This window comes from Larus michahellis, chromosome 7 (genome assembly GCF_964199755.1).
Source record: "Larus michahellis chromosome 7, bLarMic1.1, whole genome shotgun sequence".
Lineage (NCBI taxonomy): Eukaryota > Metazoa > Chordata > Aves > Charadriiformes > Laridae > Larus > Larus michahellis.
In genome coordinates, this window is record NC_133902.1 from 48,340,768 (window position 1) to 48,362,109 (window position 21,342).

Here is a 21,342-nt window from a genome sequence, read left to right on the forward strand (position 1 = left end):
ACCAGTGAAACAGTGTTTAATATAGTTAAATTACTTAAATAGATTTCAATTTCCATGGGAAATCATAACTGTATCCATTTTTGCAAGATCCAGAGTAAAGAGTGTGTGAATACCCCTTGAAATGATCATGACACACTGTCAACAATCACAGCTAGAGATACCGGGGACTTGAAATTTCATTGACAACACAACTTCATAAGATGAATCGAAAGTTAAGAAGACCGCAGACTTTCGTAAAGCAGAAAGCAAACCTAAAACAAATGGAGTGTATGGCATGAAGGTAATGAAACTCAGTGAGGGGTAAAAGGGATGGAAGGTGGAGGTGGGGGGAGAAAGGCATAACGGCGTGATGCAACTGAAGTATTTTGCAAACCAGGAAAGATGTAAAGGAGCAAAAGTATAGTACAAGGGCAGACTTGGCAGTTTTACAGAAGTCAATATACTATACTTTTCAGAGATGTTTCCTAGTGGAGGAGGGAAGGAAAGGGGCGATGCCATTTAAGCTCGCGTTTAAATGGCTTAATGCTCGGGTTATGCTTAGCAATATGGCAAATTAATTAAGACAGGCCCATGGATTATTCTCCTTGTCAAGTAGGAAAAAATAAATCACCACCACCATAGTGCAATCATTAAGCTGTTAGTACTACAATAATTCTGCCCTGAGAAGAGTGGAAAAGAACTTTATTAAATGTCAAAAGATTGGAGTCATTTTTAGTGCTAGCCAAATTCAATATCAAAACTCTCCCCTCATAGAATATAAAAAATATAGCTTTTTTTTAAAATTCTTTTCTTTTTTTTTTAATAAAATATCAAGGGATTTTTCTTTAGTAGTTAAAAAAGGTACATAAATGATAACAGTGAACTATTCATAAGCCCCCACTAGTCAGAAAGATGTCCAACACAATATTAATGGCACTGTATTTTAAGGTCAACCACCTAATGTACACATTTGCCATCATAGCCTTTCTTGAAGATCACCCAATTCCTGAAAACTGAAAATCTGTGACTCAGTTTAAATAAGTGCTTACTACAGGAAAGTCAACTCGATGCTGCAGTACATAGTTCCTTGTAATGTCAAATGGCAGTTACAATATCAGACAGCTCTCATATCAGCAGGATCCTAGTGAGACCATTTATGAAAAATGATTTTTTTTAAAGGAAAAGTTTTGTGGTTTGAGCTCCTATTAGAGTTAGCTAGAAGATTTGCTTAGAGCTCTTTTTGACGTTTGACTGATACCGTCTTAGTAGCTAAAACTGAAAGGTCCTGTTTCCATTTGTTAAGATGCCACCCTTCGCTTGAATGCTGCATGGAACAACTCTGTGACTACCGCCTTTTGGTTTTTTCCTCTTCTTTGGGGTTGTAGGTTTTTCTGGATTTTTCAGTTTAAAATGCATCTGATTCAGCCTGGAAACTCACCTGTTTGTTGTTGGTTGATTGTATAGTGATAATCTGAAAACTGCCAAGTCTGTGTTCAGAGTATTATGCACAAAAAAAAATTACACAAAAGTCTACAGGTTATATACACCTCCCACCACACCTCGGTGTGGACAGCCTGCCTTCTAATTTATATATAATTTACAAAATATAGAATTTGGTATATCTGTTAGATCTCCATGTTTTCAATATTACAAAATAAAAAATACAAAAAAACCACAACAACTTTCAGGGGAGTTCCCCCCACGAAGTGTCTCTTGTTTACATCTAGTCTTTCCCATGTAAACTGATATATACCAAAGAAGAGCACAGAAGACTTTTTAATAAATATGGTTGTAGAGCCATCTTGCGTTGTCGCGCTCTTCCCCTTCATCAGACGTGCCAGCCCCGCTCCGAAGAGCAGTCATTTAGCCATGTAGAAGAAGGGAAAAGAGGGGGCCAGGGCTATAATGTCTTTTCACACTAAAACACTACCCATGCCCTTCTAAAAGGCCTTTTTGTGTGCTGCAACAGTGGGTGTCAATTTTGAAAGCCCATTCAAAACAGCTAATAAAAGCACAGTGGTACACTTCAAATAGCTGGCGGTATGGGATGGAAACGTTACGGGAGTGCAAATCCATTCCAAAATAATGCTTTGTAGTGAATCATACATTCCTTCAACCAAGTAAATGTTGTGTTGCGTCAATAAATACTTAAATAGCTTCTTATATCATCCTGTGGTAGCAGCCTTTTTTAAAATTTCCAAATTCACGTCTTATCTGTGAACTGCGTAGTACACATCTTTGGTCGATTTAGCGCTCAGCCAGGAACAACTCCAAGGTGGTTTCTTTCGAGTGCCTTTCATGGTGGGTGGCCAAAGAGTTTGCTGATACCAGCTCTAGAGTCACGGTGTGAAATTTCGGCTGCGCTGCGTTGTCGGCTTCACTGCCAAAAAAGCGATTCTTCTCTGATTCACAATCTTGTGTAATGCAAATGCCATCTCCGAGCGATGCTGCAATCAGTGCTAACTAATCGGCGGCCCTTCATTTAGAAAGTAGGTGGTCATTTCTCCTTTGCCTTTGACCTTAATGACCCCTCGATATTCCAGCTGATAGCTGTTGGCTGCTAAAACCTGGTACATGTCTGTGGTTACCTGCAGAATAAACAAGAGAAGGCAGATGCTTGTCATACCCTCACACAGTCTTTTCATTTGCTTTTGGAGTAATCCACAGACAAAATTAAAGTAGGATCAACTATTTTGTTTCTAAAAGTCGGTCGACTTCTGCATATCGATCACTAATGAAAAGGCTGGCACAAGTTGCAGCACAAACACAACCTTTAGAAACTGAGAAACTACAGAAGTCACAGACAGTACACGACTGGGGGAACACCACGTTTTTTCAAGCAGGTCACAGGATAAAAAGAAACAAATGAGTCACATTTTTAAAAATGCACCTGGCAGTTCAGTCTACTCAGATGCATTCATTTTGTCACCGGAGCAGTAGTAGGAAAACAGGTTAACCATATTTAAAAAGTCCTCAGAAATTACTTACAAATTACACAGTGGAGGTACAAGTTAGGAGGAGTTGTTTTGATGGAGGAGAAGGTAGTGGGCAATGAGAAAGACGGAATGAATGGAATAGTCTAGCCAGCATCCAAATTCTCTCTGCAGATGCCATTCAAAAATAATCACTTGTGCTGCAGAATAGCAGCAGTTTAAAGACCAGATTTCCCGAGATATTTATTTATTACAATGTAGTTTCTCACCCCTTTTCAGGTGGCTTTAAATATTTCTATTTCTGGCTTCCTACTGCTGTAACATCGCTGTGCTGATTTGCCTAACTAGAATGAAAATTGTTCGCAGACCATCTTGTGGGAAAGTTTAAAGGGTGTTGGATAAATATTGATCCAGTTAACTGACGGCTTCACTGGAAAGAAACAGCATGGTTTCCCCTCTTGCGGTTTACGTCAGTTACTCTAACTATTTTTACATCCCTTCGGTACTTTCCCAAGGAATGACAATCTGTTACTGTGGACATTGGCTCAGTGAAAGCAGGACAGTGGAACTGAATCACTGGAAAAGTCGCTGTCTGAAGGCCCGGGAGATGGTTGATTGTAAGAGAGTTTCGATGAAGCCCTTAAACCGTCCTCTTTCTCTATATATCCCCATCCTGCTGATCTGCTGCTGCCTGGATCCTTCCTAGCCTCACAACACATATGGCATTGTGAACAGAGCGGTGAATTACGGAAATGCAGATCTGAATCAAGCCCTTGGAAAATAAAGCAACCTGCAGTTGCACGTAGCCGAACAGCAAAGCTGGCAGCACGAGTGAGTCAGCATCACTGCAGGAGCGTGCTCATCGTGCCAATGAGGCAGTCGAGGCAGGAAACTCGGCTCAACAGCTCAACACTTCTTCCACCCAGAACTCAACTGCAAGTTTTTGAGCCAAGGTCGCAGAACTGGTCGCAATTAGAAGGCAAAACTTGATGGTACCGCCACCATTCCCCAGCTGGCTTTTCTTTCAGTACTGTGTAAATAAATGTATGGCACAAAGGAAGAAATGGAAACCAAATTCCAATTCTAATTAAGTTTCAAAACGTGTAAGTGGCACAGGGCTGGCAATGTAAGCTTTCCAGTGGATTCCTTACCTGAATCCTGTCAGGCACACCTGTACTGTCCATTCGGCTGGCTACATTCACCGTGTTGCCCCATATGTCATACTGGGGTTTGCGTGCTCCTATCACCCCAGCCACGACAGGACCAATATTGAGGCCTGGAAGGAGAGGAGAAATCCAACAACGCTTAGATCCATCATGTTCAAACCACGTGAAGCTTGAGGCAAGTTATACTTCAGACGATAAAAACCATCCTGAGGTTCATTGGTTCTAGCTGTGCTTTACCCTGACATGTGAAGCTACAGCCAAGCTGTGGGGAAAGAAACTTTTCAAGAGAAGTTGGCTGCTTTGATCCATTATGCCTGTCTGACTGGCAGCACGGGCTGGATCTGCTCAATCCAGAGCTACTTTGCAGTACCAGATAACAGGATAAGGTTTATTTGCCATCCGGCTGCCAAGCAAAATGCTCACTTGGAAGTCAGCACACAGCTGCTGCAATGCTGAGCGCCTGCGAGGCAGCAGCCCGGCGGCCTTCCACAACAAATACCACACTTGACATCCACACATTTCATCTCCTTTTCTGTCTCTTGTTATTCCCTGACTTGAAAGACAATTTAACATCCAAGAATGGCGGAGCCTGGGACCGTGGGGGTGGTGGCAGGGAGTTCATCACAGGCAAAATGAGCCCAAGCTCAACCACCATGTGTGACCATGCTGTGGTAAGAGCTTCACCTGCACCAAGGTCAGTTGCCCAACTGCTTCTAATGCTCCAGGGAGCTTTGGTAATAACGCTGCTGCCCGAACAAAACTGCCCTGATGTTTCAGAGCGGCCAAAGAGGTTATTTTTGCAGTCACCAGGCAGAAGACAATTAACATCACCACACAGCTAAGGAAACATCTATGGTTTTAGTCTCCATAAAATCCCCAGCTCAGAGTGACCATTACCAATACTTAATCCTGTAAACACAGCGACATTACCTATCTTCATCTGGAAGTTGTTGAATGAATGCTCATTAATGTATTTCATTTGGTCCATTAACCTCATGGCAAAATCAGCCAGAGCTTTAATATGCGTCTTCCCTTCCTTGTCGTAAGTGGAATCGTTGAGGCCTGACGCAGCCATATATGTACTGCCGATGGTCTTGATCTTCTCCAGCTGCCGAAACTGATCTTCACTTATTATCTGTTCCACAAGAGAAGAACAAAAGAAACAAATAAACCTTGACAAACACATACATGCTGGTAATACCCTTTCCACGTGTCCTACCTTGGGGCAAGCGCTACAAAGTACTGGACAGGGCCTCCACTACTCAAAGTACAGGAAGAAAGGGGATTAGGTATTCGGAGGAGTGATAAGGGAATAAAAGGGATTTTAATGTGAAAAAAAAAAAAAGAATTAAAGACTTCTAGAGGGAGGAGAAATGAACCATGGCACAAGGATTCAATAAGCCATCTTCCTTCAGGAGCTCAGCAAAGCACAAATAAGCTCATTGATCCAGTTCACTCTGTCCATCTAGATTTTCTGTGACTTACTTCATCAAAATCAGCAATGATCTCGTTGAGCAGTCTCAGACATTCCACCCCTTCGTTGTTGGCTTCTAGCTCCACGTAAAACTCTGAGAAGTTGCTTATGGAGGCGAACATGACAGCCACGCACTCACAGGACTGGTAGTACAGTTCATCATTTCGCCGCTCCTGCGCCAAGAAATGGGCTGCCACGTCCTTCGGCAAAATGTTGTGGAGGAGGCGTCTGTTATAAGCTTGCAGCTCCTCCATTTCTTCTTTCTCTTCAGTGGCCTGGTTTAGGAGGGAGAGAGAGTGATGTGCTTACTCTTTTTGTAACTGCTCTGGGGAGGGATGAAAAAGCTGAAAATGAACTTGCAGGGAAGACAGAAACAGAAGAAAGGGGGAAACTGCAAAGGAGGGAAGAACCAGAGATGCAGAAACTTGTGTTCTGCAGTGGCAGATGGTCCATCTCTTTGTGTGCACACGTGTATGTAAAAGCAGGCACAGAATAACACCAAAATCCAACGTTGTTATATTTCTGGGCCCTGAATTGGGTAACCTGCACAAGGTCTATTCCTTTTGGGTAATTCCACCGCCATCCATGAAAACACACATTTGGCTTTCCCAGGCAAGCACAACAGGTTTCAAGAAGACAAAGACAGCTCAATTATTGCTAAAGTCTAACTGTGTGAGTGGCATTATAATCCTCACCCTGCCCCACCAACCGCTCACGTAGCTAAATAAAAGGACCCTCCTTTTCTACAAGGTTTTCTGGGGTGCAGTGATGGTCATGAAGTACAGTTACCATGGAGCCCGTGAAACAGGCCAGTCTGACCCTCTGGAGAGGACTTTTCACCAGCTCGTAAGGCCCATGTCTCCCATAGTAGTGGGGGTACGCCTGGGTGAAGGGGAACTTGAGGAGGATGGGTCATCTTTCTGTGCTCATGGGCGTGGATTTGGGTTTAATGTTCGGATGGAATCAGCACTTCAGAAAGGACATACCTAGGATGTTCCTAGGCCTAGCTGACTTTAAAATAAAAGAAGCATTTAGAGTTCCCTAGATTACTCAGACTTCACAGATAACGTCTCTCTGGGGATTTCATTTCTCCTTGCAGACTTGCACAATACCAGCACTACTTCAATTCCTTGCTTGTGGTTGTAGGTAAAGGTAGAGAGGTGTGTGTGTACTGATCACCTCTTCCCCTCATTACCTGACAGTAGCAGTATTTTTCTCCCCTTGTTTTACTTTTTTGACATTTTGAATATCTCTGAGCAATGAGTAAAGGAAAAAAGCAGTGTCAGGCAAGGACTGGGGACAGGGGTCACAGAGAGCGATGCAGCTTACGGGAGCCCCAAAGAGCCGTCCTGCGTGCTGCACCCTCAGCTTCAGCACCAGGCAAAATGTACAGCCTTTTCAAATGGGTCTTCTTCAAATCTTTTTTTTCCCCAATGACTTTTGTCATTGCTGGAGAGCTGGAGCCTACGAAAGGGCAGAATCTCCTGGCACATTTGGGCCCTGGTGTGGACAAAACCAGCTCAGCCATATTCTCCAGCGCCCACTCTGAGAGGGGAAAAGGGACGACCTCCCCACATCCCTTATGTTGATAAAGGCACAAGAAATACTTGCAAAGCGCTTACAACTTTGCTCATGGATATTGGTTTCTGAAACAGGATATTTGAAACTGGAAATTAAGTTAAATGAGGAAGGACCCTTCAGAAGGTGATCTGTCCGGACAGAACAAAGAAAACACTTGGCTCTCCCTGGGGAAACAAATGCTTCGGCCAGCTGAGCCCAGACCTGGAACAGGCAAGTCAGGTCATCCTGCCCATTGTTTTTACCATTTATAAATGAGGATAATAATGTTTATCTGCTTCCCAAATAATTAATTGATGCTTCCTCAGTGCCTCCTACTCCAACCACTGAGACCTAGTATTTGAATGATGTCCTGGCATCCAGACGGTAAATAATCTGTAGAAAACCTGGGGTCCTGCGATTCCCTGGCTATGAGACCTGTATTGCTTGCTTAAGAATCGCATACGATACCCCAACATCACTCGTGGGCAGGAGTAGTGAAAACATTAATACTGAACCCAGGGACAGGAGCAAAGCGTGGCATTACCCGGTACTGCTGCCCAGGAGCTAATGAAGATTGGATTGCAAGCCAGTTCCTACTGCTTAACAACAAGGTGAATGAAAATGCAACTGCGACTCTTTCACACTCCTGAACACAACAAGCTAAAGCTGTCTGAACTCTGGGAAACAAATCAGCAGTGAATATGAGCTTCCTATATTTACAAATCGTGTTATATTACAGGTTCCTGCAACGGCGACAGGCTCAGGTGCTCATTAACCTCGATCTTCAGATCTATGACACTTTGTTGTGGGCACCATCCAAAGTGCATTTACAAGGAAACAAAGGGTTAAAGTAAAAAAAACAGAATGAGAAGCACTGGGAACGCAAAGTACCAAAGAAGAAAAAAGCATTAGTAGTATGCCGAGTTATATGCCAGATCCAGATTAAATTCAAAGGCACTTTATAACACTCCTCAACTCGATAGTGAATAGTTCAGTAGTTTTTATACTAACACTGGTGAGTCTGTGTATTCCTCCAACACGGCAAACACCCACTAACCTGGAGTTTCCAGAGGAAATCAAGCCTTGCAGTGGATTCCACTTGCTGGGCATGCAAGTACAGTGCCAGGACAAAGACGGTAATGATGACAGGGGTCACAATCTTCAGCGCAACTCTTGTCATCGCTGGAGAGCTGCAGCCAACGGAAGAGCAGAATTTTCCAGTTAGTCTCAGCGTGGGGCAACACGGCTTTGCCACCCTCCCCAGTTCTCACTTGAAGGCTGGCCAACCTCCAAATAAAAGGCTTTTTTCTTTCCCTCTGAATCTTGTGTTAGTAAAGGGACAAATAATACCTGCAAAAAGCTGAGGACTTTGGCTCATAGGTGCTGGTTTCTAAAGCAGGACTATGAAACTGAATATTTAATCCAACTTCTTAAAAAGGGTTAACATCACTATAAAAGCCATTCTTTCAGAGAACGGCCATACCTGCTCAGCCACCACCATGCTCGGCAAAACTGAAATGCTGACAGCTCTTCAGACTGTATTCTCTGTCTCTCCTGCACTGGCTTCCCCAGCCTCCTGAGTCTGGAACTGTTCTGTGCTTACCGCGTCTCTAATTAATCACTGTTTAATCGCCTTTGTTTTGTAAGCATTCTATAAACTGAAAAGAGCACTAAGACACATTCCCTTCCCTTCTGACAAGCAAGCAAATAAAAACTGTTAAATCTCAATTAGTTATATGGTATGAAAATATTATTTTGATAAAACACCTGTGTCTCGTAATTACAAGCAAGGTCTATGAGATGCTCTATAAAGCAAGTTAACATAAGTCCCAGAGGGAACAGGATGCTCTGAGAGCAGCTGTATATACATCCATCCTCAGTCCACTCCGGGCATTTGCGCTGTGCTGCACCAGCTCGCAGCAAAGCACAGTCAAGTACCAGACACCGCTGGTGAGTCAACATGATGCTATTGCACCTTGTGAATACAAAATGCCTACCAGCAAAACCCCATAAAAATATTTCATGCCAAAGTGACTCACCATGATAACGTTGCGTTTGCAGAGACGCTGAAAAAAAAACAAAACAAAAACCAAGCAAAAGGTTAGTAGAGTGTTTGGCTCCCTCCAGCACTCGTCCTGTACATCAGTCAACAGCACCTCTGCAATGTGGCACCTCTAACGCTGTGTGGGGCTATAGCTCTTTTAAAGCAGAAAACTACAAAAAGACGAAGAGTGCGTGTGGGGGAAAAAGGTCATCTGTGCTACACTCAGAAATTCGGAGTGATGGTGCAACTTAGTTAATGTGGCTAAAATATCTAAGAAGCATTAAGAGTCAGACAGTCATTTGGGATTTCGAAGTCAGTGTGGGATGCTTAGCAAATGCTTGTGCATCTGTCCCTACTTCGTTAGGTCAGGCTGGAAAATTTGATCTAAAGAAGGAAGCTTTGGGCTAATGTGTGGTGAGGGGTAGCTTTTCTCTTCCCCATTTATTGTAGCATGGAGAGGCGTTTAATTCCTTTAACTCTAGCACTACTCCCTTCTTCTGCAAGTTGCTCGTCTCCAGTGCCGTGCCGAGCTGTGGGTACTGCACAAGTGCACTAACGAAAACCCTTATGCAGATTGCTGTCGCTGTTCACAATACTGCAACATCCTCGTATGAAGCACAGCTGCTGGAGAAGATGGAGAAGGGTGTGCTGTTCTTACAGTGAAAGGATGGAAAGGAGCGCTCTGGTAGGCAGTAGCTGTCTGAGTTCCTGACTGATGGATTGCTTAATGCTGCTGGGTTTTTTCTCAGGTGTGGGTGGAGTATTAGGTGGCTGAGAACCACATACAGGGATCTTTTAAAACACTATTTAAATGGAAAGAGAGAGATCAGTGGTAAAATTACCATAGTGTCATTGATGCAATTACAGCTTTGCAGGGTACTAACGTGATACGTCTTTAGAGATGTATCTCTGAGAATATCACAGCTGCCGCGACAGCTTTAGGCCACCATTTTCTGGGGCTGGGGGCAACCTCTCGCTACAGAATCAGAGACACAAATCATCAAAATAGCCAAGGAAGCCTAACTGGGCGTAACATTAAAAAATAAAAGCATAGCGACTCTCTAACCTTGTTTGTTCCAAGACATTTTCTGCAGCTCTGATCATGGAATTTCTTCTGACATGGATCTTTGCAACCCACCATTGTCTTGCACACAATCTATTGTATGGCCTCTTGGCCAACTCCGTCACTGAACATGCGTGCTTCAACGTGGATCCAGTCTGGGAACCCTGAGGGACAGTGGCTCCCACCCTAAAGGTTGGATCTAGTTGCCCCATTATCACTCTGTCTTTTGATGGGGCAGATCTGACCCTCTGTACTGGGGCTGCAGCTCACTCTGGCTGTTACCGCTTGCTCTAAAACCTTCAGCAGAGACTGTGAAATGCAGCAAACCCACTATTTACAATAACACTTTGGATAACTGAGTATGCCCAGTGCAAGCAATAATGGCAATCGGTAGGTTGCTCCCCCATGGGACAGACATTTCCAGTAGCAGATGGCTCTTTAATTACTGGAAGGCAACACGGAGAGAAGCTTGCTAAATACACTCCTGCTCAAGTTAAGTGCACATACATTTTTAGCAGGAAAGGTGGTTGACTTTGGGGACAGGTCCCATAGGACAGGAGCATCTCCCTTCTCACAGCCACGGTGCCAAGGACAGACAGCCCTCTAAATCACAAACCATGGCTGGAACAAAAACGATGGGCTTGACGAACAAAGCTCTTTGGGCTCCACTATGCAGGAACTCAACTTAGAAGATCACATTGGTCCATCACATCTTTAAAACCAATGCGTTAGTTTTATCTCCAGCATAGGGAAAAGGTAATATGATAGTCGGTCTGAGCATCCAGTTAAACTTCATGTGTCACCGCGCTGGTGTGTCGCTGCAGTCAAGTCTAGCAACTCCCAATGTGCTATAATCGGCCTTTCACTTGCTTGCATGCTGGGTGGGTTTGTACACAGAAGTGTGCAGTGACATCTGCATCACTTCTAATTAGTCAGAGTACCATAATGGCTGCAGAGCAGACAGTAATTATGTACAACGGGCACCCAATTAAAGTAGCATGAGGTCATGGCGGTTTTTTTAATATCAGCTGGACAATAAGGTACCTCTCTGAACTACGTGCTACATGCTGAGCTCCCATTTCCCACAACACACAAATGGGCTGCCAGACACTGGGACAATAAATAGCTGTCCATGGAGCTCTCCGGACAAAACAAATATCATTTAGTAAGAGATAATACAGCATCACAGAAAGCTACTTCTGGGAAAACATGCTAACCTTCTCCACTTTATTACTGACATTTTGATTGTGAAGTGACGTAAATTATACTTCTAAGTGCTGTAATTTCGCTTAGTGCTTGACTTACAAGAATGAAATTATATTTGGGATATAAAATGCTTTTATTTCTCTAATTGTGTTAGAAAATGCTAAATAGCTTATGCTGTTGGAATACATAACATCTGCAAAAAAAGGAAGGAAACTTCGTTCTCCTCATACCTTCACACAAAGCTCCATGGGGTTTCCAACATAGTATCATTCGCTTGAGTTAACAAAATAATTTAAGTGATTACTGCCAATGGCAGTAAAAGCCGTAACTCCATTAATTGTTATGGAGCACACAGGAATGCTAAAATCATAGAATATTTATGTGAAGGCCAGAAGTAACCAGGTGCATCCAGCTCGAAGGGGTTAATGACCATCAAGAAGTTTGAGGAACTACAGAAGCCATTGGATAACATACAAAATAGCACTGGGAAGGACCACGGGAATCTTCTCAAACACCATCCTGTCCAAGACAAGAGCAACCACAGCTATCATCCTTGACCAATGTTTCACCTAAACTGGTGCTTTCTAGATCTCTGATTGCTGCTCTGGACTCTCCATTATTGTGAACTGCCTTCTTGCCCCAAACCGGTAGACATATTCCAGGTTAGGCCTTCCCACTCCCGAGTAGAGCAATGGTCTACTTCTCATGTCTTACAGGCAACTCTCCTTCTTACACATCCTAGCATCATGCTCATCTTTAGACACCACCACGATTTTATTGACTCACATTCGAGTACTATTGTTGCCTACAAGGGGGAACGATCAAAACAAATAGTTAATACAACAAAGCAATTCCCAGTGAGAAATGAAGCTTGTGACTGAGGGTGCATTTGTGGATGTGCCAAATTTCCATCCCTGGTGTGACCTTCAGGAGAGGAGTAACCATGTCAGGGTAAGGAGGTTGCTACCATGATTAATGTGTGACCTGGTGATGACAAACTACCTTTTGTAACCAAAAGGGCAACTGTCTACTCCCACTTCGCCCTAGCCCCTGTGCTGGGAACTGCGCTGAGACCAGCTGGGATGCTGGATTTTTCAAATGCGGACACATGCCCAACAGCAACTGTCAGGAGATCACTAGCCAAACATCAAACACCACCATTCCACCACCCCAACCTGGGTTTGATATAACAGATGTCTGAACGTCTCGGTGGTTCATTATCACATCCCTGAGCCAGCTCAAGTTTGTTGGAGGGTTTTTTTTCTTCTTCTTTTTCGAGAAAAGACATTTCTATATTGGGAGCGTAATACCAGAAGAAGTGAGAATGACTAACTACAGCTCCCCATTTCTGGAAGAAAAAGAAATACAGATCCACCGTGATTCCAGTTACATTTTGTTATTAATAGATAGTTCATTAGTCAAGTTCCACATTAAAAAGATCTTAAAGGGAACCGTGTTTTCCTACTCTTCAGAGATGGAGAGCAGCATTGACAAAGCCTTTTGTTAACAGCCGTGCCTTCTCTGCTACAATGCGCTTCTCTTGCTTGCACCACACCCTCGGCACTCCTGTCCACCTAATGCCACACTGAAATCATGGGGTGAAAGAAATCGGGTGAAGATTTCAGAAGTGAAAGGCACTTACTAGGTGTTAGCTGTAACCAGGAGATCTGCATTGTCAAAAAGGTTGACCCCTGGCACTTCCACAATGAGCACGTATATAAATTCAATGATTAACATAAGGATCAGTTTTCCAATACAGCTGATCTGAAGGAACACAGAGCAGGCCAGGAGACTCAATAAGACACTGTAGGTAAAGTACTGTATAAAGACAAAAAGGGGAAAAAAAAACAGAAGAGAGATGAATGTCAGCTGGATAAATCAAAACTGAAAACAAAGGAAACTAAACAGAGGGATAGAAAGGGATTGAGAGTTATGTAGTTGAGCTGACCGAACATGTAAACCTGGGGCTGCCTGTGGGATTCTCCCATGTTACAGGAGATTTAAGTGTTAAAACTGAATCGATGGCGAGGAAAACTCTTGCATTCTTCATCAGGTGTTATTTGTTTTACACTCAAGAGGCACAGGGCTCACAGCTGTACAGCCGAGGTTGTGATGCAGGCTTGCCCTGGACACGGTTACTGAATTAGCAGAAAGCATCATCCAGTTATGCTGGCATATTTTGTGCTTTAAGGTCAAATTCTGGACTCGAATTCACATATCTGCACAATACACAGGACCAAGGGTATTAGCAATTCAGACCACCAGGACAGATACTCACTTAGGGCCAGTTGGCAAGTATCGCCCCTGCTGATGTGACACACTGAATCCATCGGCAAGACACAGGCTGGACAAACTTCTACCAATGCCCAACACCGTGATCATTTTTTCTGCCAAAAGATGCAGAAGTGTGCACACGTGTGCTGGTGGAGCCCTCTGTCACACCTAGGTGGTGGGACAGCAACTTCTGCCAAGCTGAGAGCTGAATGTTTAGCACGCCCATGCTTCCAAATGCGATTCCAGACTGCAGGTACCATTTATGGCTTCTGGGAAAGTTAGCATGGATGTAAAACAGAGAGAGGCATGTTATCCAGCTCATCACCTTCCCGCTATCAAATCTGTGAAGATTTAAGCTTCCACTCTGTCCGGACAGGCCTATTTCTGCCAAAAAACCTCCATCAGGTGCCTGAGGCAATCCATCCTTTCAGTTAAAAGCAAGCCCCAGTTGAAGGAGAAATATGCTTATGCTCTCAGCTCATTTATTAATAGTTTATCACTGATATATTAAATTAGAGAAAGTAACTTGTACAGCTTGTAATTTGACTCCTCAGTTTCTAGAAAATGGGTGGATGTTCCCTGTGGCTGAGGGGTAGGATCCCACCAGCTCCTGAAAGCACAACAGGAGCAACAGACGACGCCTGTATCAGATCCAACATCTGCCCTGCAGAGCGCAGGAGAGGGACTCCTCACTACTTCGCCCGCTCATGGGCAGGACCCGGCTCAAGTCTGCCATAGCACCCTCAGCATGCAAAGTGGTTGTTCCTCATTGCTTAGAACCCCTCTCTCTCCTGAACTCCTGACCAACCTCACGATGGGCACAGACTGTTTCTACTTCTCCATTGTGCCAGATTTTGCTCCTGGGTCTTTCTGCAGGCATACTAAGAGCCTTTGCAGGGTTGAAAGTCACAGTAATGGTGGTCTCAGTAAACTCATGGAGTCAGACAGGGACCATATTCCTGTTAGGTTAAATGGAAATAGGTTCAGCAGGATACCAGGGCCTTCAGAAGCACCTTGGACATCTGGATGATAACAGATCAGCCATAAATCTGTCAGATCCCCATAAATCCAGATGACCTTGACATAAATTCTGCCCCCATCCTAGACAGATTTTTTTCCTTTTCAATTTCCAGTAGACAACAATGCAATTGCCGTGACCTGAAAAGTCAGAGAAAGGTCTTGAATAGCTATGCAAAAAGATGATTTTTTTGACAAAGTATTCTACCAGCGTGTAAAACATATTTGTGTTCTTTTTTGCCATTAGAAGCATTTTTTTTGTTTTTTGTTTTTTTTTTTAAACAAGTTGTTCTGAAGAGGTAGGATTTGCATTTGCCGATTGAAGCAGACCACTATGAGGGGTGCTAACCTCTCTGAGGCCAGAACCTACTACACCTAGTGAAAGAATATATAAGCAAAGTTTTTCATCAGGACATAAAACAATGGAGGGAAGGGTTAAATCTATGACTAGACACCAGTTTTCAGTGAACTGGTTTTCAAGTAACACTGAGCACCCACACAGTCCTTTGAAATGACTTGCAGTTCTGCGTGCCATTAAGGACTTCAGGGAGAAAGTCCATTTCTCCTCCTACAGGCAGGATCCAACAATTGTAAAAGCCTATGATTATTCAGCCCTGAAGGAAGTTAAACATTAATGTGTACTCATGATAATAACTTCAGACACTTAAGTTAGTTTGTGCGCAGTAGCCTGTGTCAGTCCTGTAATGTCAATCCAGAGCAACCTTGCTTTCCTCTGAATCACTGAGATTTATCGCACAGGCTTTATAGCCCCTTCTCAGATCAAGCTCTGCAACACATTTTTTTCAAGCAATACCTCTGGAAAGTTGCAGTTGGGCAACGGACTGTCACAGAATCCCTGCAAGGTGCCCAGGCTGTAGTTGGAAGTCAGGTTGCTGATAAGGCATATGTCCACCCGGTCAGGAGTGATGTTGTATTCTGCAGCCATGCAGCTGGCAAGATCCACAGTGCTGCACATGAACTGGAGAAAAAGATGGTATTAAACTCAACGGCATAGACAAGGAGAAGAAAACAAAATAGTTTGCGTCAATTAAAAAGCCCCTTGGAAATGGCTGTAGCAACGTGCAAAATACACAAAACGAAATCACCAGCTTATGTTTTACTGCTTGAGCAATGGCTAGGTTTTTTCTCCCCCAAAATATTAATAAAACCCAGGCTGTGCACTCTAGGAAGCTAGTTTTGTGCTCAACTTCACGTACAACTTTATGTCTGAATGTTCACAGGCAGAGGGGCTGTAGATATTGCACATACAAATATATCCTGCTGTCTGTGATAAGGTCCTGGTGCCGCTCTATTTCTGCTGATGGGAATTTTGGAGCTGGTAACTTTCCCCTGACATCTCTAAAGCTCCTGCTGTGGGTCCTTCTACAGGGAAGACTTTAACAGCAAGGCTCGAGGGCTGATGTGCTGTGTTATGCTAAGGAAGCAGCAGAGGCCCATTCTGACCTCCTCCACCTGCTGCTCCGTTGGTCTGTTTTGCTAATTTTTATACTAAGCAGTTCCCAAATGCAAAGAATCGCACATTATGCAGAAAAACAAAACTCTAATTCCTGCGTGGTGCTCAGCAGCCCACACCAGCTCTTTGCAGGTGACTATGGGGGAAGGCGGTGGGGTGTCGATGCCACTGAGTTACCGCCTCCCATTCAAGTACCTCAAGAGACCATAAAACTGTTCCTAAATCTCCACTATGTGTATAGGGAAGCTGAGGCACGAGCAAGCAGTGATCTGATTTTTTAGGTGTTTAGGCCTCTCCACGCCAGTGCAAGTCAGCACTGACCCAGCTGAGGCCACAACTGAGAGGAGCAGAGGGCCATGCGAAGTCTCTTTGTAGCTACCTCCAAGCTCAGGGCTTTAACCCCAGACCCATATCTCCTTTTTTTTTCCTCCTCTCTTAAAAAATGAAGTAAATGTATGCAGGGCAGAGAATATTCAAGTGGGTTTTTTTTAAGTACATTCATCCTTCAAGCCATGTGTACAGGTAAGAAACCAGCAGCCACAGGGTTCCAGGGAACAGTCCACTCTGAGTTTGAAACCAGCAGCGGCGTTTGAATGCAAAGCCAGACCACCCGGGTCCCAAAAGTGCAACTCAAAGCAAAGTCTTCTCAGTCCCCGTTAGGTGATTACTGCACTCGGAGCAGGATGCAGCACCGTGCAGAAGGCCGGCACTAAGCCTACACAACACTTAATTCCCACACAAAACTGTGGGAGTTAAATGACGCATTGGCCTCATGCTGGCCCTTCACACAGGGGTACGCTTCAGGCTTGGCTTATGTACTTGGAGCAGAAGCCTTGAAAGAATCAGAAAAGCACACGGGCACAAATCGGTGGCAGGCATATAATGGGCTATAGGGATGCAGCTGTCGGGTTCCCATTTCTTTTCTGTATCCAAAAAGCAAAAGGGAACTGACCTCAGATGCTGTAAGCATCAGGCAGGATTACATGAAACCCAGTGGTTGTACGGGTTACGATGCTGCAGAGCATCAACAAGAAAACCATGCAAAACCAAATGGGTCAAAAGGAAATAATGCACATACCATGTTGACAAAGGCAGATAGAAAAACCAGGATAATGGCAAAAACTCCAACTAAGGTACTATTGGTCCTGGACTGTACAATCTTCCTAGAAAGAGTCTGGAGTGGAGCCGGGAAAAGCTGTATGTGGAAAAAAGAATAGATTAAATAAACATGTAAAATCATTGCTTGTTTTACAGATTACAACCTGCATTTGAGCTGCCCGCATCCTTCAGCGCAGCGTCTGTGCAGATGCTGCACAGGGGTTAAGAGAACGGTGATGGGAAAAGGCGGCTCTGGGACAAGGCGGCTGCGGGACAAGGGTGAGCAGGAACGTGACCGCCTCGTGGCAGGCTGGCCCAGCTGGCTCACCAAAGCTACTCAGTCCTTCCTAATGGGAATGATGGCTCCTGAGCCAACATAGTATGGCTTGCAGGGCTGTGCTCATCCTGTCATGAGAAGCAAACCACAAGCCCTCTGTAACTGAAATAGCCAGGAGTTCAAGCCTGTAAATTATTGGATTAAAAACTAAAAAAAGCAGAAGTGAAAAGATACATGTTATATCCCTTTGATCAAAGGCGTATCGGAGCACTTTCTGGTGCCATCTCAGAAGCAGACCATTAAAAAGCCCTGGCTAGTTTTGTGATCTATCAGACCCTCGGTGAAAGGTGCTGGAGGAATCAGCTGGCCTCCTCTGGTCTATGGCACTCGGCACCACAGACACACGGGGCTAAAAATAACCGCTGTCGAGGGCGATCGCAGAGCTCCCCTAGACAGCCTGTCCCAGTGATTCACTGCTATCAGAGCTAGATGCTTTCTTCTAATTGCTTTCTGGCTGCAGGCCACCAGCGTGCTTTGCTTTAGGTGCTGCATCGTATTCTAGGTAGAAACAATCTCTAGATGAAGGCAGAGACTAACCAGGAGCCCTCTGCAGCGGGGGTCACCCCTCAGCATCGCGTGAGGCCTCCTTTCCTTGCCTTGCCTTAGCCACAAGAGAAGTCCAGAAGACAATGAGAAAAACCCTTCTCTTCATGTGCCACCACCGTCCCGGCACAAGCTCAGGGCTGGAGCAGCAAGAGATGGATGCCAGGAGACCCTTGTGCAATGACACACCTTGGGCCCCCGGTGCCCTTCCCCTCTGCGCCATCCCCTCGGGGCAGAGGGGCTCTGCTGAAGCCTGCCAAAGTTTCTTCCAGAACCCAACTCTCCTTTCCCTGCCCGCATGCTGCACGAATAACCGAGCCACTAGAGGGTATTTTTAGAGACACAAAGAAGCTAGCAGCGCAGCGACACGGCACTGCAATTTAACTATGACTAATGTTTCTATTAAAAGTCCTGCTTTTCCCTTTTATCCTTCACTCTTACATCTTCAGAGATGTAACATTTTGTCAGCGCATAGCTTCCCACACAGCAGTCCTACAACTTAATTACGAAGCGTTTGAACGGCCGAAGCGCTGGTGACTTTTACAGAGGGAAGAGAGAGGCTGACATGGCGAGAGTTCTGCAAGAGCTGATTTCACCTGCAAAAGAATCCAGCAAACTCCAGGCGAAAGGAGAGGGCAAGGCTCTGTGGGGGACAGGAGGAAGGAGGAAAGGGGAAATGGGGGTTATGACTTATTTGCACTGCCTGAGAATTGACTGAAATTCACTGACAGCTTATGGGATCCTTCAGGCTCACGCCGCCACTTTAAAACAAAGCAAAACACCTCTCTCTCTCAGAAACAGACCTTGCTGATCTAGAAATCCTTGCTTCTGTTGACAAGCCACCAACCAAAATGCCTCCTCACCCCACCACGTACAGCTGCTTCCATGCAGGCATCAGCTAACAGATCCCTGCCAACGCAGGGATGTGGGAAACGCCATGGGGCTTTCCTCTGCTCTAACCTTTATAGGATTTGGAGAAAGAAGGAGGATTTGTGCCACATTTAAACAGTTTTCTCACTAGATTAGAGCAGGACAGGTTTTCCTGTCACCCCCTCATTTAGGCCTCAAGGCCAAGCTCCACCAAGGTATGCATGGACCTAACCTCCTTCTGTAATCTCTGGGAAATCAGGCACCTAAATAAAACTTGGGAGTGCTTTGTTGTGGATCTTGGCTCAAGCCCCTGCTGCCAACAATCCCAAAAAAGCCTGACTTTGAACCAAGCCTGAGATATCAAGCAAAGCTATCACGGGAAGACACTTAAATCCTAATGAAAACATGTTTTCTTTGTATTAATCTTGGTTCTCATTACTTTGCAAACTGGGGAAAATTTTAGGTCAGTAAACAAGTACAGCTGGAAAAAGTCCTGAAGAGGAAACAAATGCCAAAAACCATAGGAGGTCAGGATTGCAATAGAGAGTGCAACGGCACAGCCGTGCTGCACATCTGAGGAACCTCGGCCTTGCGAACAACATTCATGGAGGCTCTATAACATAAGTAACGTTCTCCCCATTTTACAGAGGCAGATGGAGACTGGGAATACTTGCAGCTTGGAAAGACTTCTATGATAGAAATGGGGGACTTGTCTCACCTCTGACATTTCAGCTCCACTCTAGCAATGTTTCCTCCATAAAAACATCCACAAGTCAGTGATATAACAAAAAAGAAGAAAAAAGAAAACAAGATGGCTTCCCCCCCCATTCTCAAATAAAACAAAATGAAATCTCATCTGTTCTAGGAAAAGAAGCGGAACACCAGGACCTTACAGCACAGTGAAAATCCAGGGACTATTGCTGGTTAGCCCATTGGTTTGTACTGTCCAAAGCCATTTACTCCTCTTAATAAGACTCAAATCTTGCCTGAGCGAAGCCAGGACAAGGGAAGGTCTGATGAAATGGCCACACTAAGCCTGCACAGGCACTACAGAGAACATGGGCTGGAAGAAAGGACGTGATCCACTTGGGCAACTGAGATTCACATTTGGGTTGCCACATAAGCTTGAGGTCACTCATTAGCCCTCCTAAAATCCCCAAGTAAAGAAAAATAACCACAGTGGGAAAAATGAAATTGGATTGTCCGGACAATTCCAGTTCATTCTGAATCAAAATGCATAAATGCTGCTGGAAGACATTATCTGCCAGAAGAGAGAGGCTCTGAAAGCATGCAGGTACCAACAAATACAGAAGGGGAAGGCAGGACACTGCTGTACAGGTGAAAGTCTGAATTTAAAAAGTGATTCAACAAGTACTAGTGTTACACTGAAAATAATCCACAACCTCCAGTCATGTGCATGACAAAAATACAGTAAATAAAACCTGTATTTTGCAATAACAGCTGATCACAGCCAGAAGAGTAATATTTTCCCTTTTTGTCTTTTTAACATATATTGTGGACATGGAAAACTGCTTAGATAATTGCTATTGTGTTGCGAGATGAAAAAAACCTACGAGGTCTTTAACTTCTGATTTTTCAATTTGTAATAAAAGCCTTTGAGTCATTTTGAAGTACATTACGATGCTTCTGGAGTAAAAGACAACATCTCCAGGCAACTTGATGTTACAAGTCCATTTATGTAACTTATTTCACTGTGATTTATTAGTCTATTAAAAAAGTACAGTTTTCAGAAGTATTTTTTCCCCTGCTTGATAAAAAAACCAAACACTTTAGGAGAATCTAGACCAGCTTTGGGAGGCAAAGAAACAGGTAGGCAAGGTGGCCCTACATAAAGCTATAGAAACACTTATTTTCTTGTAAAGGATAACTTGAAATTTCTCTCATACATGCTCCCAGGAACATGCAAGAAGTTGAATTCCACGCAGCAGTGTAGATACCAGAAGTTAAGGATTTTAAGAAACACAAACTTGATAAGTTAGTAGCAAAACAGATGTCTGTCAGTGGAGTATTTGCGAAGGGACCCTGGTTCCCATGACCTTAGACTCTATTGGGAAGGAACACCATCTCGTGGTGGCCAAGTCTTCATGGAGCATCAAAGTGAAGAACTGGAACTCTCTTGTTTATTACAGCTGAAGAAACTTGGAAAGCCAAGCTGGCTGCGTTGGCAGTTCCAGGATCAACTTCTAGTCAGTGGAGAATTTTACAGTGCAAGATAATAATGACAGCAAAAGAAAATAAAACATGATCAAGCTGTCCAGAAAGAGCCTGCTGGCCACTGTCAAA

General features: G+C 44.2%; 1 protein-coding gene across 1 annotated transcript in view; it reads right to left on the minus strand.

Annotated features, from left to right (window-relative positions):
- ADCY5 (adenylate cyclase 5) overlaps nucleotides 1–21,342 on the minus strand; it is a 222,023-nt gene continuing 200,681 nt past the window's right edge. Inside the window, exons 13-21 of the mRNA XM_074593831.1 lie at nucleotides 17,269–17,385; nucleotides 15,531–15,695; nucleotides 13,068–13,243; nucleotides 9,152–9,178; nucleotides 8,170–8,302; nucleotides 5,564–5,827; nucleotides 5,009–5,213; nucleotides 4,064–4,188; nucleotides 1–2,567 (exon numbers count right to left, since the gene is read on the minus strand). Of these exons, the coding sequence (XP_074449932.1) occupies nucleotides 2,439–2,567; nucleotides 4,064–4,188; nucleotides 5,009–5,213; nucleotides 5,564–5,827; nucleotides 8,170–8,302; nucleotides 9,152–9,178; nucleotides 13,068–13,243; nucleotides 15,531–15,695; nucleotides 17,269–17,385 (1,341 nt within the window). The 3' untranslated portion in view covers nucleotides 1–2,438. The remainder of the gene's footprint in view (nucleotides 2,568–4,063; nucleotides 4,189–5,008; nucleotides 5,214–5,563; nucleotides 5,828–8,169; nucleotides 8,303–9,151; nucleotides 9,179–13,067; nucleotides 13,244–15,530; nucleotides 15,696–17,268; nucleotides 17,386–21,342) is intronic.